Genomic DNA, 18,908 nt, shown 5'->3' with positions numbered 1-18,908 from the left:
GCATGATAGAACCTTCCAGAGTTTGAATTATTCTGTCACACACAGTGCTTAGAGCTCTGTGGAGGAAAAGAGCTATGGATATCATTTGTGGGAAGTCCGTTGATAAGTTCCTAACTGTCCCCATGGGACCCTGGGCAGGAATTTCCCTTTGTTTCTGATTGTTCTGTTCAAACTCTGTCTTGTCTTTGGATGTACAGCCTGGCCAGGTAGTCGGCATTGACATGGAGTGGAGACCTTCCTTTGGATTGGTGGGAAGGCCAAGAGTGTCGGTGCTGCAAATTGCCACTAAGGAACATGTGTACCTGCTAGACCTGTTGCAGTTCTCAAAACTGGACCAGGAAGAGAAGGAGAAAGAGCTTTGTCATTTCATTTGGAAGCTCTTTTCGGATCCATCCATTATAAAACTAGGTAATAATAGCCTTAGCGTTTGCACTCAGTGAAAACTCCATCTCTAACTTACTGTACAAGACTCTACTTTTCTCATCTTCACCCACTCCTAATTCCTAGGCTTCTACTTTTTTACTTGGTTATATCCTGTAAGATTTCTTTTTCTTGATAATAAAAGAAGAATAAATAGGTAAGTATATATGTTAGCATGTACTCTAGACTGACCATTTATTTACTGAAGGAAATCTGTTTTTGCTTTTTTTTGTTTTTGTTTTTTCAAGAATGTGAACTGTGGAAGTGGCTCATTTGGCTGATTCACAAATGAAACTATTAGAAAATTCCCTAAAGCAGGGATTCCACAGTCTCCCTTATAACGAGAGGGATTGGTGAGGAGATGCCAGGGAAAAGTAGTTTCTCCTCTATTTCTGATTTCAAGAGGACAGCATTGTAATGAGATTTTCTGTCCCACTTGGCCAGCCAAGAGGTACCAGATCAGATCTGGGCCTTGACCTCAGGCCACTTTTTAGCTTCTTTTCTGTGACATAGGGTAGCTTCAGTTACTTTGATCATAATATGGCATAAACTAGGTCTTGGACCAGTCCTATATCATCCTAACTTGTCTCTATATAAAAATACTATTTACCATGCTTCCCTCTCCCTCCTTTGGGATTAAAGAGCTGATAGTTGGAAAGAAGAGTCAAATGTTCTCACATATGAGCACAGGTATGATTTTCCATCCCTACCTGAACATGAAGTTTAGTGGGAAAGAAGACAATAGACCTCATGAAACACATGCCAGTGTTTCCTGTTTATAATGTTAGAAACTTTTTTCCAGGTTATGGAATGTCTGGAGATTTGTGCAGCTTATCAACTACATATCCAGCTCTCAGAGAGATGGAAAAGCAGGCACAAGGAATCCTGGACCTGCTGCAGGTCGACAAACAGGTGAGGATGGGGGTTTCTTCTTCACTAGTGAACAGGGAATCAAACAGATAGATGATCTCTCATGTTTTGTCATGTTATGGACTTGGAATCAGAAGACCTCAGTTCAAATCCTACCCCAAACACTTCCTAGTTACATGACAATGAATAAGTCATTTTATCTCCCTGAGCATCAAATTTCTCTTCTTGAAAATAAGAAAATTATATTAATAGTGTATGCCTCATTTACATAATTATTATGGGAAAAGTGTTTTACAGCCTTAAAGATGGCGTTCATTAGCTTCTTAAGTTTACAAAACTGTTTAATATCATTTCATAACAACCCAGAGAAGAAACTAGCATAGGCATTAGCAATGTGCTGCTCAAGAAGCTTTGGTCACTTCCTATTGATTCGAGAATAAAATGCAAACTTCTGTGTGTAGCATTTGAAGCCTTTTTCCATCTGCCTCCAAACTCTCATTCCTATTATATCACACATTATCCCACTTTGTGCTTTCCATACTCCAACCAAACTGGTCCATTGGCTGTTTTCCCTATAAAACTTTCCATGTCCTATCTCCAGGCCTTTGTATGGCCTGTTTCCCAAAGCTGTGATGCAGAATTCCTCATTTTACCTCTGCCCCTGGGGACCTCTAGATCTTCTTCAGCTTCAAACCAAAGTCCACCTCCTCCAAGGGACCTGTCCCAATGAAATTACTTTATATTTGATTGGCCTAATTTTTACAAAAGCTCCTTGAGGGCAGGGACTATTTTAATTTTCATCTTTGTGTCCTGAGTGGCTAATTTAGTGTCTGGCATAGAAAAAGTGCTTAATAAGTACTACTGAATTGAATTGAATATCCTATTTGAAAGATGAGGACATTTTGAGTCTTAGAGAGGCTAAGGGGCTTATTCATGGTTACACAGCTATTCAGTGTCAGAAGTGGAATTCAAGACTAAATGTCATGACTACAAGTTTAGGGGACTGGAACAAATGCTAAATAAGTGTGAGTGACTATTAATATCATTATTCTATCCTCATGGGCCTCTTCCCATGTTAGACATTGATTGATGTACTTCCCATGGACACACATGATTTAAAGTTGTGGGCCAATTCACAGAATGGGTTCATTTGGACTAAGGTTTTAAATCATAGTGATCCAGTTGACTTTGGGGAAGTAGCACAGTGCTATAAATGAAGAAGAATCCAAGAAAACTAGAGTAAGGAGATGACAACAGTTCACATTTCTATAACCCTTTAAGGATTACCAGAAGCTCTTCTCACAACACTGTCAGGTTGGTAATACAAGTCTGACCTGCCTTTTTATAGATGAAGGCCCTGATTTTAGGAGAAGTTCAGTGATTTGTTGTCAAAGGTCTCACACCTAGTAAATGTCCAAGGCACAATTCTAATCTAGGTCTTCTGATTCTAAATCTAGTATTTTAGCAGCTGTCCTAGATGAAAGGGACCACAAAATCTAGCATTACAGAACTTGGGTTGGAAAAATGAAGCCCACAGGGCTAAATGACCTGCCCCCCAAGTCTCATGTGTAATATAGCTCAAGTCCCATAATTCCAAATAGAATTATTGCTATGCAAATAATAAGGAATATTTTAAAATATAAGCCATGTCAAGAGACACACAAATTTCACGTGATTATGTATTGACTTACATAGATAGGATCATAGTGACATTTAAATTCACAGTGAATACACAAACATAAAAATAGTAACAGATTTTTATATTAGACATTAAAACTTTAATTAATCAAAATGGAAAATTATCATTAATTGAATTTTCTGCTCACCTCAGAGTTAATTAGGAAAACATTTCTTTAGTGTGTACATTTTTAAAATAGATTTTTATTTATAAAATATATGCATGGGTAATTGTTCAGTATTGACAATTACAAAACCTTTTATTCCAATTTTTCCCCTCCTTCTCTCCCCCACTCTCTCCCCCAGATGGCAGGTAGACCAATACATGTAAATATGTTAAAGTATATGTTAAATACAATATATGTATGTATATGTGTGTGTGTGCGTGTGTGTGTATACACAGTTATTTTGCTACACAAGAAGAATCGGACTTTGAAATAATGGTGTACATTCTTTTTTAAGTAGAATGTATTATAAATTAAATTTGTTCTTTATGATTTGTGATTTTATAGTAATGATGATAGCTAACATTTTATGTAAGACTTACTCCGTGGCAGGCACTGTACTAAGTACTTGACAGCTTATAGCACTTGATCTTCCCGACAACCCTGGGGTATAGGTCCTGTTATAATCCTCATTTTACAGTTGAGGAAATTGAGGCAAAAAGTAAATGTCTGCTAATAAATATCTGAGGTCACATTTGAACACATTTTTAACTCAGGACTTAATACTGTATCTACAGTGCCCTCTAACATGTTATACTATATATTCAAAAGATGGGGGGGATTGTGTTGAAATTTGTACTGAACTAGGAGAGAGTCTAGAAGTTCTTCCTACTAATCCTTTATATGTGAATTTGCCTTGTCAAGACATGGATTTTCTCTGAAAGTTCAATATATGGTGGCAAAGTTCTAATTAATTGAAGGTTCTAGTTAGTTGTCATTTAAATCCATGTTTTATTTAAACTGTATATCTCTATCTTTACCTGGCATAATAACCTGCTCCCAATAAGCCTTTAACAAGCATTTGTTCAGTTGAAATAGGTTCCAGGTAAACAACATTTTCATGTATTTACTTGTTCATAATTTCTTTACTAAATTAATACAAAATTTATGGGAAAATGCCGGCAATTTTTATAAGTTTTTTGGAAAGTTACCTTTACTTTCCCCTAAAAAAAAAATTAATGAATGAGGACACATTTAAGACAATCCAATGGAAACATAGTCCCCTAAAAAAGAACTAGAATTTGTTGGGAAATTTACATACTGGAATAGGAACTGCAGGGCTAACTTACTTAAAACACAAAATATTAGCATTTCATGCATGGAGCATTTTTGTACAAAACTGCGTCTACAGAGTGGATAGAATTGTCTTTTAATATATGTCATTGAGAAATCTAATGAAAGAGTTAACTTGGGAATTTCAGATATTCTGCTAGAAGTATAAAGGTCCATAAAACAAACTTTCAAAGGTAGAAGGAACCTTTGAGGTTATCATCTAATCTCTTCCTACATTGCAGAGAAAGGAACTTCTTTTTTAAAAGGGAACTGCATCCATGGGAGAAAGGGGAAGTGTATACTGCAAACACTAAATCTCGTATCTAGCCAAAGAATAGAAATCACTTTCCATTAGAAATTAAAGGGAACTTCAAAAAGTGTCTTGGTCAGTTCTTAATGTTTAATGTAAGAGTTGTACTTTTACAAGTACCATCCCCCACCTTCCTCTAATCAATATATGTTTTTGACAGAGGCATTTTGTCTTCCTATAAGATGTATTTTCAAAATATCATAGCTTCATAGTTTTTCTGAACTTAGTACACATTTTTTTTTTTTTTGTTAAACATTTATTGTCTTTCAGGCTTTCCTTTTATTTTTTTAAGCTTAAGATCTAAGCAGCAATAAAAATAAAAATAGAGTTTATTCTTCATTGTTTGAGCGCCTAACCCTTAAGGATAACATTTTAAAGGCTATATTGGAAAGATTTCATTACCCCAGGATTTTTACTCAGTGAATCCTGAAATTCCACCAATCGAGACTTATTACTTTGGATTGAACGTCACCCTCCCCAGACTCCTTTTTAAAAAGAACATATCCCATTGTGGTATATGAATGTTATGGAATATTATTGCTCTGTAAGGAATGACCAGCAGGATGAATACAGAGAGGCTTGGAGAGACCTACATGGACTGATGCTAAGTGAGATGAGCAGAACCAGGAGATCATTATACACTTCGACAACGATATTGTATGAGGATGTATTCTGATGGAAGTAGATTTCTATGACAAAGAGACTTAACTGAGTTTCAATGGATAAATGATGGACAGAGACAGCTACACCCAGAGAAGGAACACTGAGAAATGAATGTGAACTATTTGCATTTTTGATTTTCTTCCCGAGTTATTTTTACCTTCTGAATCCAATTCTCCCAGTGCAGCAGGAGAACTGTTCGGTTCTGCAAATATGTATTGTATCTAGGATATACTGCAACATATTTAACATATATAGGACTGCTTGCCATCTTAGGGGGGGGGGTGGAGGGAGGGAGGGAAAAAACGAAACATAAGCGAGTGCAAGGGATAATGTTGTAAAAAAAATTATCCTGGCATGGATTCTGTCAATACAAAGTTATTATTAAATAAAATAAAATTTAAATAAAAAAAATAAAAAATAAAAAGAACATATCCCATCTGGGAAGAAAGAAGCCTTCAAACCTCAATTTCATTGTGAGCAATAGGTAGCTGGCAGAGAGCCCTGGGCTTCTGGCAAGAAAGGGTTTCTGAAGATTGTGGGATGCAGAGGAAGTCATGAAAACTTCTCATGTCTCAAAACTTTACTTTTAATTAATCTGGTCATGTCACATTCATTTCTTTAATTCATGGTTCAAAATGATAATGTTATTCACTGACTGAAAAATAGCAAAATATTTTCTTATTGTTGTATGTGACATCATGTTTTATCCTTGTTTATATAGTTGCAGAAAAATTCTGGGTTGTGGAAGAAGCATCACATACCTGTGGAGAGCCTGTGTCAAGAGCCAAGCTTTATAACTAAAAGTCCCAGGCAGGCAGAAAAAGGACTCAGCCTCCTAGTGCAGAATCTCCTGGGCAAACCACTGAACAAAACAGAGCAGCTTTCAAACTGGGAGAAACGGCCCCTCCGGGAGGAGCAGATCCTTTATGCAGGTCTGATGGGCAGCAGAATCAAGGGCACAAGCTTCTGAACTTTGTCAAGATCACGTGTCAGATAGCAAAGGGTCTGGTCAGTGGGGCCCATAAAGCCATAGAATTGTTGATCCATCCTCATGTGGATTAGACTACGAATGTATGTTGTCTTAATGCTCTGCTTCACTACTCCTCACTCATTCAAGAAGTGCACTTCTTGAAGATCTGTTGATGGGTACTATGAGTGACCTTGCTGACAGTATTTGTAAAAGTCTTTTGAACAGAAATCCAAGAACATAAGATAGTTCTGTCATATTTACAAAGGCTTCCTCTGCCTCTATCTTCCCATCCAGGATAATAGGTGAACCAGATTCAGAATTTGTGTTCTAGCTCATGAGACAGGTTTCATTTACTCATTGTCCACTTCAGAGCAGCTTAATAATGAAAGTTCAAGTCATGAAAAACTGGAGTAGGATTGGCTTGTGAACTGGCGTGGTGTGAACCCACACTTTAATGAGAGGAACACTACTGGGAACAAGGGAGAGAAATGTCTTTATTTTCTCCTTACTGATAGAGGAGGAAGGGAGGAAATGTGCTCATCTAGTCCAGTCAGTGACTTCATTCATAAAGACAACTCAATCCCTGCAGTGAAATACTCAGTCATTTGGATAATTGATTTCTTTTAGGTGAATAATAAGAAAAACAACAATAATACCTCCCATTTGTATAATGCTTTATGCTTTCAAAACACTATTCTTTCTATTATCTCATTAGATTGTTACAACAGCCCTATGAGGTAGGCAAAGTGGAGATCATTATCCTCATCTTAAAAATGAGGGAACTGACGCATGGAGAGATGAAGTGATCTGTCTGACCTAGAATCAGGGAGTGTAGGGTAGAACTCGAGTCTCCCAGACCAGTGTTCCTTTTTCTTTATCAGGTACGGTGTGATAGGTGTACAAAACTCATTAAGGAAAATTAATTAGCACCAGACTGTTAGCCAGTTCTCAATAAACTGAAGAACATAATCCAGTGAAACTTCATAATGCTTAAAATGCTATAGCACTGTTTGTTAGTGGACTTTTCCCCCATATAGGATGGCTCTTTTATTGTTTCCCCTTATTAACCTCAAACTCTCGGAGTACATGATCCCTGTGAAGCATTCTTAAGCCGATCTAAAGCAGCATAGCTGAAGTGAATAAGACTGTTATGTTCACCAGGAATTTTTTATGTGTCGACCCAAGACCAATGCCTCAGAAGTTCATTACCCACTCTTGTTTCTTCCCTCTTCACAGCTTCAGATGCATACTGCTTATTGGAAGTCTATGAGATGCTTTGTAAAGATCCAGCCCACTTTGGCTTGACTGCAAATCTGAAGGAGAATCTTGGCAGCAAACAGAGTACAAAGCCAAGGGCAAAGAAGTCGCTCAGCAAGCAAGGGACACAATCACCTCCTAAACAGGTTGGTCAAAAACTTCCTAGAATGTGGTGGATCTGAGTCTATATCACTCACATATGATGATGTGTTGATGCAGGACCTGGTTTTTGTCTCCTGGGCTACCTGCCATCCTCAGTGAACAAATTGCTTCATGCTCAGTCTAGCAGAAGTTAGCTCTTCCAACATTTACCTGGAAGGGATTATTTTGCACTTTGTGGACATTTGTTAAAACTCATTTTCTTCATCCTGGAAAAGTGAAAACTGAAGACATTAAAAACAAGTGGCATTTATATAATGCTTAAATTAAGTATGGACAGTGTTTTATGTACATTATTTCATTCGGGTATCACAACAATCTTTTAAGTGTTAAAATTCCCATTTTATAGATAAGGAAATTGAGGTTCAAAGTTTGTGACTTATCTAGAGTCAAATAACAGAGAAATGTCTTAGTCTGACCAGTCCAATATTCTATCCGCTATACCATAGTGGATTTATTTTTATGTGTGTCTGTGGATTTTTATATATATGTGTATGTGTGTGTATGTCTGTGTATATGTGTGCATGTATATGTATATGTGTATGTATGTATATATGTATGTATGCATATACATATACCCCTTTGCCTCAGTTTCCTATTTGAAAGATGGTGATAACAATAGCACTTTCCACAGTTGTTGTGAAGATCATATCAAAGTTGTAAAAGCATTTAGCATACTACCATGCACATAGTAAGTACTATATAAGCACTTATTCCCTTCTCCATCTTCTGATTCCAAATCTAGAGAAGGAAAACAGAGACTTATTTCAAAAACCCAATAAATGAGAACTATCACCCCTTTTGGGTCTTGAGAAAAGTAATTTTAAAATAGAAAAAAGGAAATGCAGCTTTACACTGAAGGGAATAAACCTAGAGGATCCATTATATAAATTTCTTCTGAAAAACATTTTGATAAATTCTTGATTAACAAATTCATAGGTTACTAAGAGAGAGTATAGTCTTAATTCTGAAGCTTGATGTTAGGGAGCATAGCTATACCCCCTTTTCATTGTCTGTCATGGTAGTGCTGTTGGGGACAGAGTTGAATCTAGATGGAGTATTCATCTGACTTGTCATTTCTGATGTTCTCATGTTCACATCAGGCTCAGTCCACATTCACTTCAGTGTTCCTCTCCACTTTCTAAATAATCCTTGAGATCCCTGCTCACATGGATAATTTTCTAGTATCAGAATTTTTACCCTTTACATAAAGAACAGTAGCAGGAACAATTTGTGAAGGGCAGTCTGGGAGAAACAAGACAGTGATGAGATATTTAAAGTACATTGTCTGGATTTTCCTGTCTTTAAAATTTAACCCTTTCACATTCATTGTACTTTCTGTTACACTTATTTATGCACATTTATATTTCTTCCCTTGTAGACTTGGGTTTTTTGGTTTGTTTGTTTGTTTGCTAAGGCAATTGGGATTAAGTGACTTGCCCAGTGTCACACACCTAGGAAATGTTAAGTATCTGATGTCAGATTTGAACTCAGGTCCTCCTGACTTCAAGGCTTGTGCTCTATCCACTGCTCCCCCTAGCTGCTTCCCCTCTCCGCCCCCAGTAACTTGTAAACTTCTCAAAGGTAGAAATCCTCTCAGTTTTCTTCTTAGTGCTTACAGTGACTAGAACAATGTGTGGCACGTAAATATTTGCTGAATTGAATTGAATTCAAAAACTATTAGGAAAACTAGAAAGCAATCTTTCAGAAATAAGGATCAACCAGTTCTCACGTTATCTACCAGTATTTTAGGTGCAATAATAATAATACCACAAACAGATTAGAAGAGCAAGGTAAAAATATTTTTATAGCTATGGATAAGAGAAAATTTCATAACCAAAAAGTGGATAGAGAGGATCACAGAAAATAAATGGTTTGGTTTTAATTACATAAAGTTGAAAAGTATTTGCATAAACAAAACCAACATAGTTAAAATCAGGAGAGAAATAGGTTACCTGGAGAAAAATCTTTATGAAAGGTTTCTCTAATAAAGGTCTCATTTCCAAGATATATGAAGAATTGGTTAAATTTTACATTAATAAGAATGATTTCCTAATAGAAAAATGATCAAAAGATATGCAATTTTCAAGGGAGTAAATCAAAGCTATCAATATGAAAATATGTTCCAAATTAATAGTGAAAGAACTGCAAATTAAAGCAGCTCTGAAGTTCTACTTCACACTTGTTGACTGATAAAGGTGACAAAAAAGGAAAATGACATTTGGAGGGGCTAAGAGAAAATGCATACAGATGATAGGTAAAATGATCCTGCCATTCTGAAAAGCAACTAAAAATTTTGCTCCCAGTGTGTCTAAACTTTGCAAACCCTTATTAGTAGTACATGGGTACTACTAATACTAGTATTTTAATACTAGGCAATACCCCAGAGAGATTAAATCAAGAGGAAAGGGACCTATATGAACAAAAATATTTATAGCATCTTCTTTGTATTGAAAAGGAACTGAAAACTAAGGAATATCCATCAATTTGGATTTTGTCAAACATGTTATGTTAAACAAATATAATTAATTAAATTGTAGGTACTGGCATCAGCTGGAGAGACACTTTCTGCCAGTGCTTTTCCTGAGATTTCTGCCAAAGACTTCAATGTGGTGTGTGACACCATGCTTCAGGGCCTGGCTCGCTATCTTCGTTGCCTGGGAGTGGATGTACGTGTACTTGAGAATACTGATGACCACCGGCAAGCAGCTGAGGTCAGTTTTCTTATAATTAGTTTTGGCTAGACCTCAGACTGGCTGTTCTGAAATCTATGGGTTATCTCCTATTATAGAATTCCCTTTTCTTCTCTGCTTCAAATTGTGATACAACATGAGGCACACCTTGATGAAATTGCTTATGCTCAGATTTGGCCCTTTGCATCATCCTTACTGTAGCTAAAATCAATTTTTCTTTTTTTTTTTTTAAACCCCCAAAAACAATTTCTAAAAAGGATTTATGCTATAGGAAGGAGACAAGAATAACCTCTAAGAACTCTCTTAGATCCTGGAGGGATGCTACTCACCAGGTTCTAGAAGTGACTCAGTAGGCCACAGCCCAGGATGGATCAGGATCAGTGGCAAGTTCTCCTGATAATTGAGCTTCTGAACCACTTTTTCCCCCCCAAAGGTGCCTCATTAGAGAGTTTACACATTTAAGTCACACATATCTTCATATGTTTTCCTTATTCCAACTTTTCATGTTTATTACTATGCCTTACAAGTAGCAGCTGCTCCCTAAACATTTGTTGTTTGAGCTTATTAAAAACTGGTATCTTAGGAAGTGATGAAATGTGAGCCAGGGTGTTTGCCAGGGTTAAAGCAGTCATATTATGCATTGTCCTGTTAAGAGTGGTAGATTTCTATTTGTGTCCTAATTCTGACTCTTGGAGTCCCTCAGTAGAGGCCCTCCTCTGGGTTTCTTTAGATACGACCTTTAGAAAGACCCTTTTCTAAGTTTACTTTTCTTGTGTGTAAAATGAAGGGGTTCAGATGATACTCTTGAGTTCTGTGATCTCTTCCTTTTCACTGTCCCTACTCAGGACTGTTTTACACCACCCAAATGGGTAGGAACCCTGTCCAATTTTTAATTTAAAAAGGAAAAAAACCCACAAAACACAACACTTTACAATTTATATTATATCACAAATATGAGTGAGGTAGATAGTGTCATTCACATTTTATGTGGTTGACTAGTTGCTCCTAATACTACAGTAACATTCCAGTTAGTCGAGAGACAATTGATAAACTCTAGAATTACCTATTGAATGTCTCCTGGGAAGTTTTACCAAGTGGGGCAGAGAGACATGAAGATATGTTCATGGGGTCACAAAGCTACTAAGTGTTGGAGCCAGAGCTCAAACTCAGCTAAAACTTCCTAAAGACGATGCTACAACACAGTTGTAGAAGGTGTTCCAGTGTTATTTAGCCACTACCTGAGACTTTAACTGGAATGTCCCTTTGGTAGTAAATAACCACATACCCAAGAGTAGTACCCTGGCCTGATAACCTGAACCTAGAGATAATCCAGTTGGTTTTATAATATAATATGTGGTTTCATTTTTTTGAACTAGGTTTTCCTTTTTAATTGTTTGCCTTTCCTAAGAAAACAACAGCTAACTAAGAGGGGAGAATGGTTGGGGCATCACAAACAGGGGAAGGCAGTTTAGAATTTTTTGCTTTGGACAATCCATGTAGAGATAATTGGCTATGTTTAGAAGGGACCACCCATTATTGCATGTAAGCAGCTAAGCTGGGGTTTTTTCCCCCTGTATTTTTCAACCGTGTTATCAACTCCATGTGGACTAACTAGGAAGTGAAGATTCCAGTAGCTTCAATGTCATTGCTCTATTTCTTGAAGAAGAGAGAACTGATTCCCGCAGAAATCCTGGAATTATTTGAAATGTGGTTCCCATTGTCTTTGTCAGCTCTCAGTTGCTAAAGCAACCATAAATATTGTTGCTCTCTGGAAAGGCCTCCTTCTCCTTGTGGATTTTATCCACCCGAGAAAGGGTTTCTTTTGGAAAAGTGTGTGGAAATGTAGGTGCAGGAAGAGTGAAAATTATATCCCCAGAAGACTGATACTTGCCATTTCTCTGAAGTTGGGATCCCTTTTCCAAAAGAGCCCCCAGTCTCCCACAGCTTCACTAGGCCATGGTAGACCAGCCTTACTAGGAAGATGAGGAGAGAGCCTGTACTCCTCTACCTGCTCATCTTAGTTTTGGAAATCTACAATAAATTTCTCTCCCTCACAAACTCACAGCTGCTTCAGCTCTGACATGGGCCTGGGGGTTGGAAACTGGCTTCTTTTGCATGTGAAATGGCAAATACTCAATTCTTAGGCATTTGATGAATGGTTGGAGGTAGTGTGGTAGAACTGACTGTAGTCATATGAGGAGTGGGTGATTGTGGCCAGTATCACCATGTTCCCAATACCTACAATTTCAGGGCTTTCAAACCAGTGGAGATAGGCTTTTGGTACCCATATAAGGTCTCAGACTTTGAAGCACACTTGCCTATGTTTTCAAAATAATTCGGTTTAGCCATTTTTGGTGATTATGAATGTCAAATAAAAATAGAAGTCAAGTGCTTATGAACATTTTTTCTTACACATGTAATTTCAGAATGGCTTAGTGATTACTGAATGCAGTAAATTCTTTTTCTTTGGAAATTCAGAAATAAACATGAAAAGTAATGACAACTAACTTTTCAGTAGCCCAAGAGTTTTAACTTTCTGAGAATTCATGTCTACTTTATCCGTGCACTTTAAAACTGGGAAAGACTTTTGTGTTTCCTGATAGAGGCATCAAATGGCTCCAACACGGTAGAGAAATTGAATGTTTAGGAGAAGAAAGAAGACAAGAGCCTGAAAAATGAAGAAGAGAACAGTGACTTAATTGTAATTATCACCTAATTGATATCCATTATCTTGCCCAAGTTCCAGCTACTGAAAACACTAGCAGTGTTGATTTCTCATTATTAGTCATCTAACAAGGCACACTTCCATGCTCTGCTATATCTGGTATAACCTTCAATTTCTTCAGTAAGAGTCACTGGTGTCTCAGACCCTGTACTCCTCTGATTTCTTCCCTTCCACAAAATAATACAACACAATATACAATATGATCTTTAGGGTGTGTGTGTGTGTGTGTGTGTGTGTGTTTATATGTATTTAGTTACCTCCATCTTTCCCCTATGGGACTTAAGATGCTTTTTGACCACTTGCTAATATAACAGTAAGTAGTTGAGTTTCTGCTGAGTCTTGTGTTCTGGAAATATGATTTTTCATTTTGTTCATTATAACAAAATCCCACTGCAGTGGAACAATTTGTAGAGTTTGTGATAAAGTTTTAGTAGTAGTAGGAGTAAAAAAAATTGAGCTTCAACTCACACCCCTTTGAACAGATGACAAAAATTTGAATTAATAAAAAGTTAAGTTAAATTTTACTGGTTTATTTTTTATCTGAGATCATGTTTTCTAACATCCCAGACCAATGCTTCCCAAAAAGAGAAGCCCAGAAGAGGTAGGACCATGTACCTCAAATAGCAGCCAGTTTGTTCCCTGTTGTCCCCTGGGAGCAACTCAGGATTAGTTCTACTCTCTAAAGAGTGGGAACATCTCCTAAGGAGAAGGCCTAGCATAGAGCACTTGAACACACTAATCACTAAATAAAACTTGATTGATTAGATGATTAATTGTGAAATGCACACCTTGCTGAAAATATGTCTTTGGGGAGAGAGGAGAGACTTTGGAATATTGGCTCCACTGATTCTGAGGAAGAGGAAAAGTCAGGTCAGTGGAAAAGACAGCCATTTCTTTTACCTTTTACAGAATCCCTCTTCCTGAAGCCTCAGGGTCCTTTATATTTCATTCTCTAAGATGTGAGAGACTTTTAGGGATTAGTAGTGGTATATTTTGTCTCCAAAATAACAATTCCCCAATAATTAAACTCTGGCAAGTAAGGTACCAGGTAAAATATCAACTGAAGCCTTCTTTGGGAATTGGCCTTCAGCATGTATGGTTAATTGGGGTCATGCTTATCACTATTGAATATAACAAAGAACAAACTTTTCACCTGCTATATAGCCTTTTAAACGAATACTATATATAGTCTTAGTCCTGTCAAAAAACATGAGTTATTATCAGAGAGGTGCATGTAAAATGGCTAGGTCCTAGCCTTCCAACTTGATGGTATAAAAAATGAAGTCTGGAAGGGAATATGGGAGGATCTCTAAATTTGGACATGTAAGAGAATATTATGTACCTTCCTTCCTAACCCTGCCACTCCCTTTCTCTGTAGCAATCTTTCCTTACTCTTCCCCACACTTGCCAAAGCTAGGGTGATTGTGTAGAAACAGCGGTGCCCAAATTTGTGATTCCCCTTAGTTCTGAGAACATGGTTATTGGTTGGAATACCAGGGGTCCTTAAACTTTTTAAATAGGGGGCCAGTTCACTGTCCCTCAGACTGTTGGAGGGCCGGACTATAGTAAAAACAAAAACTTTGTTTTGTGGGCCTTTAAATAAAGAAACTTCATAGCCCTAGGTGAGGGGAATAATCGTCCACAGCTGCCGCATCTGGCCCACGGGCTGTAGTTTGAGGACCCCTGCCCTAAATAGAGAGTTGGGGCAAGATAGGAGTGAAAAATAGTCAGACGACTCCAAGGCTTGGAGTAAAGCCTGGAAGCCAGCAGTTAAAACAGAACCATAGAGTAGAAATGGAGGAGCAGTCTAGAATGATGTCAGAGCAAAACCATAGCTCAGAATCATTTGGGGAAGCTGAAATAAAGACAGAGAGTTAGAAGTCAAGCAGAAAGATAAGAGCCATGAGAACAAAGACAGTGACATTGGTCAAGGCATAAATGCCAGTAAATGGACAGAAACCAGGTTTTCAGGATTTGTAGGAGCAAGAAGGGCAGCTGGGAGACACAAAGAACAAGAAAGAATCTTGATAATGGAGATAGCTTTCTTGTTATATATACTCAGTGTTTTTCTTAGGGAGTCAGAAACCAATCCCAGCAAATATTCATTAGATGAGATTGAGCTGATGATTGGGAATGTCTAAGTGGACCTATGTGTAAATAGAGTTTGAAATAGTTTTTGATACGTAGATCCTGATAGTCGCTTTGTTCCCTTGAAAACCCCATCTTCCTGCTCCCGTGCTCCTGTTTGTTTTGGACAGATTTATTGAAAATACCCTGTAGTTGATAATCACTTTCTGCTTCTAAACCTTTTTCTAAGTTGCCTTCTATGCTAGCTTGCCAAACTTTTTCTTTCATTGAATTCCAAGAATTCCTGAAATCCCACCTCTTTCCAGATTCCCTGACTAATTAGGAGAGGGGAAGATTCTACCCAGTCTCAGCTAGGCTAACTGTACAGTTTCTGTGATACCCCCGGCCTTAGTCCATTACTTACACATAATGCAACTTTAACCCTTAGCCTACTGGTTCCACTAGCTCAGAGACCATGTTGTTTTTCCTTCTCAGACAACATCTAATACAATAAGGGCAGTTGCCTCTCCGCCCAGAAACTTGTTTGGGGTGTTCCAGGACACCTTGGCAAATATCCCTATTTCCCACCAGCATACTCCCATGTGAAGAAGTGCAGAACATCCTTATTCTCATAGAAATACTGAACCCCACAAAGATATAAAAGATTTTTTTAAAGTGACAATTAAAGGGATCAATCTCTTAGTACTTATGGGTATCTGGCATCTCCACTCTTAGTGTTCTGTCCTAGATCCCCCACTTAGAGTATCATTTTTTGACACTTACTCCTCCCACCACCTTTCCCCCACTATGATCAGTGGCCTCTCCTATACATATCCAAAATATTCCTCTCTTAGATAGCATGTACCTATAGGGAACCAAGGAGTCCTCTGTCATTTCCAAGTACAATGAAGAAAACTATTTGTCTCTCAATCCCTTATACCTCAGATTATATCATACACCCATGCATAGGAATACTGCCATTAAATTTTTTCAAACCTCACCTTGGCTTGGAGGTGACCCTGGCTTCTCAAAAGCTTTTATTGTGCCAGGCACAAACACCAAGACATACTAAACCTAAGTAACTTTGAAGATACTCCTCACCAGGTTTGCCTCTGAATGATGCATTTTTCAGCCACATAAACTTTTGAAGATCCATTACCAAATCAGAAAATCTGTGACTGTGTTGATGAGGGAGACTTCCCATTGGGGAAATCTCAGATAGTTAAAGAACTAACGTAAGTAGGGCAAACCACGGGTTACGGCCAGTATGCCCCCAAAGCATCAGTATATTCAAAAAGCTTAAGATCTGGAAACCTGTAAGGCAAAGCTTAGCCCTACCTCCTAATGTCTTTGAGAGTAGCAGAGTTCTACTTTGGTGGTAAGAATGTTTTCAAATTTCTTTGTCTGACAATACCAGCAAAGCCAGTTTTAACATATGCACGTGAGTTATATGACTGGTACTTAATGTTTCAGAGATTGGTTTCTCGGAGAAAACGCTGACTCTTCATTGGACCAGCATATAAGCAGTGCTGTCCATACATTCTAAACCCTCTAATGTCCTCTTTGGATGCGTCATTTTGATATGTTCCCAAGGTATGCAGGATGGTCCAATTCAGCCTATGCTGTCATTCATAGGCACAAACCAGAAGCTAGAGTCTAGGGAGCTTCTGATGGGGAGTCATAGCCATAAATACACTCTGCCATCTTTCCAAATAACCAGACCTGAACATGCCAGGCATACAGACAAGTAACATATATTTACTAAGTGCCTCCTGTGTTCCATCAGTGGAAAGAAATATATATTCTTAGACATGATCATGTTGATATGTGCTTAGATTAATGATTCCCAACTTTCAAATACGAGGGCTCTTTTTTAATTATAGATTTTTTTATTTACAAGATAAATGTCTGGGTAATTTTTCAGCACTGACAGTTGCAAAACTTTTTGTTCCAATTCTTCCTCTCCTTCCCCCCACCTCCTCCCCCAGATGGCAGGTAGACCAATACATGTTAAATATGTTAAAGTATATGTTAAATACAAATATGTATATATGGAGGACTTTTTTTAATGTCAAAAAACTTAGTACCCCACACATGGCAGTAGGTTGTATTAGATATTAACATTTAATAATTAAGAAAACCTATGATAACAGAAAGATACTTTTGAATGAAATATTTTTGTAATCATAGTAGGGCATAAATTTATTTGAAAAAGAGTAATGTACATATATGTGTGTGTGTGTGTGTGTGTGTATTTATCTATATATATTTGCAAGTCATCGTATTTTTCAGGTTACAGAGGCAATGTTTCTTATTCGGAAATATATTTTTCTATGAATGATTATTTGTAATATTGAGGCATAGAGCATAGGTCTTTGAAGCTAACTTTCAAATAACAATGCTTGGTACAAATATGGATTTATGGACTCATTTGAATAACTCCATGACTCCTCAGCAGTCTATAGTCCAGAGATTTTTTGGTCCTAAAAGGAAAAGATCATTTTATTAGATATGTATTTCACCTGAGAGCAAGCATATTTGCACAATAGAGAAGATAAAATGTTCTTTAAGTGACTGAAAAAATAACTGAATGACTTTTCAAGTCCCTCATGAACAATTTACTCCAAACCACAATGTGGATTTGAGGGTAAGATGGATCTTTGGGATTCTCCCAATAGTTCTGCTCTCAGGGTGGAAGGAAAGGAATGAAAATACCCATATGGAGGAACCAACAGGCCTCCCAAGAGAAACAAGATACCACCTGGATTAATCTGATCATCTGAAGAGAAAAGATCAACATTGTGGGGGAAGGGAGCTAATTCTGAGCAGTCTTCAAAAAAACAATTTCTAAGAGCAAAGATATGTAGAGATTACAAAGGCAGTATGCTTGAATCCTCACAACCTTAGCTGAATCGAGACTTAGCATCCCCTTTATCTTCCCGTAACCACCAAAACCAAGGATAGAGAGCCTGTGAATTATCTGTACATGCTCTGGTCTCACTTCAAAGAAGTGATTTCAAGATTAATTTCTAAGATATTTCAGTTTCACAGATTTATACCTACATGCACTTTATAAAATAGGTATGTACTAATAAAGTGAACTTAATAAAACAAATTATATTTTTCTCATTGACTGTCATTAGAATAGATATGATGATTGAGGAAAAATAGATTGAGCAGAAAGTTTTGTCTGATTGAAAGTTAAATTAAGATGGCAATTTACCCCATGACATAGATAGAAATGAATTATAGATCTGGTGATTTTCTAATTTTACATCATTGATCCCAGAACTTAGCTTTCCATATTTTACTTTTGTTTGATAGAGAAGGCTGTGATGTCACATCTCTAAATTCATTGTTTAATATGAAGTGTTCCAATTTAAACATTTGAGTTTCAAGCTTATTTGATCAATAAGTTCAAACTTTGATACTATAACAATTAATCACATTAAGTAGATGTTGCAAAACCTAACATTTTTACTAGGACAGGGTTTGAATGACTGGAGCAGCAGATTAAATGCTATTCAAGTCCCAGCTATAAGAAAAGGCCCAATCCCATCTATTGCTGCCAGAACTTTGAATCCTTCCTACTTCTTTAACTTACCCAGAGAGAGAATCCCAATAACACTGAAAAATAACAATTAGATTAGAATTTTAACTTCATGAAAAGTTTCAATCATTACTTTCTTGTATTTGAAACATCTAAAGAGAAGGGAAAGACTCATGAAACAAGGAAGAGAACGTTATAGGATAGAGTCTTAGAGAGCCTAAAAGGGACCTGAGAGGTCATGTAGTCCAAACTCTCTCTTTTATGGATAAG

The 18,908-nt window shown here is 37.3% G+C and overlaps 1 protein-coding gene across 1 annotated transcript in view; it reads left to right on the top strand.

Annotated features, from left to right (window-relative positions):
• The window catches only part of EXD3 (exonuclease 3'-5' domain containing 3), a 427,068-nt gene that overhangs the window by 232,377 nt on the left and 175,783 nt on the right, over nt 1–18,908 (top strand). The window contains exons 14-18 of the mRNA XM_051976911.1: nt 198–408; nt 1,223–1,332; nt 5,939–6,149; nt 7,424–7,590; nt 10,144–10,317. Coding sequence (XP_051832871.1) covers nt 198–408; nt 1,223–1,332; nt 5,939–6,149; nt 7,424–7,590; nt 10,144–10,317 — 873 coding nt within the window. The remainder of the gene's footprint in view (nt 1–197; nt 409–1,222; nt 1,333–5,938; nt 6,150–7,423; nt 7,591–10,143; nt 10,318–18,908) is intronic.

This window comes from Antechinus flavipes, chromosome 2 (assembly GCF_016432865.1).
Source record: "Antechinus flavipes isolate AdamAnt ecotype Samford, QLD, Australia chromosome 2, AdamAnt_v2, whole genome shotgun sequence".
Classification (NCBI taxonomy): domain Eukaryota; kingdom Metazoa; phylum Chordata; class Mammalia; order Dasyuromorphia; family Dasyuridae; genus Antechinus; species Antechinus flavipes.
Note: the sequence above shows the minus strand (reverse complement) of the source record. Positions and strands in the feature narration are given on the sequence as shown.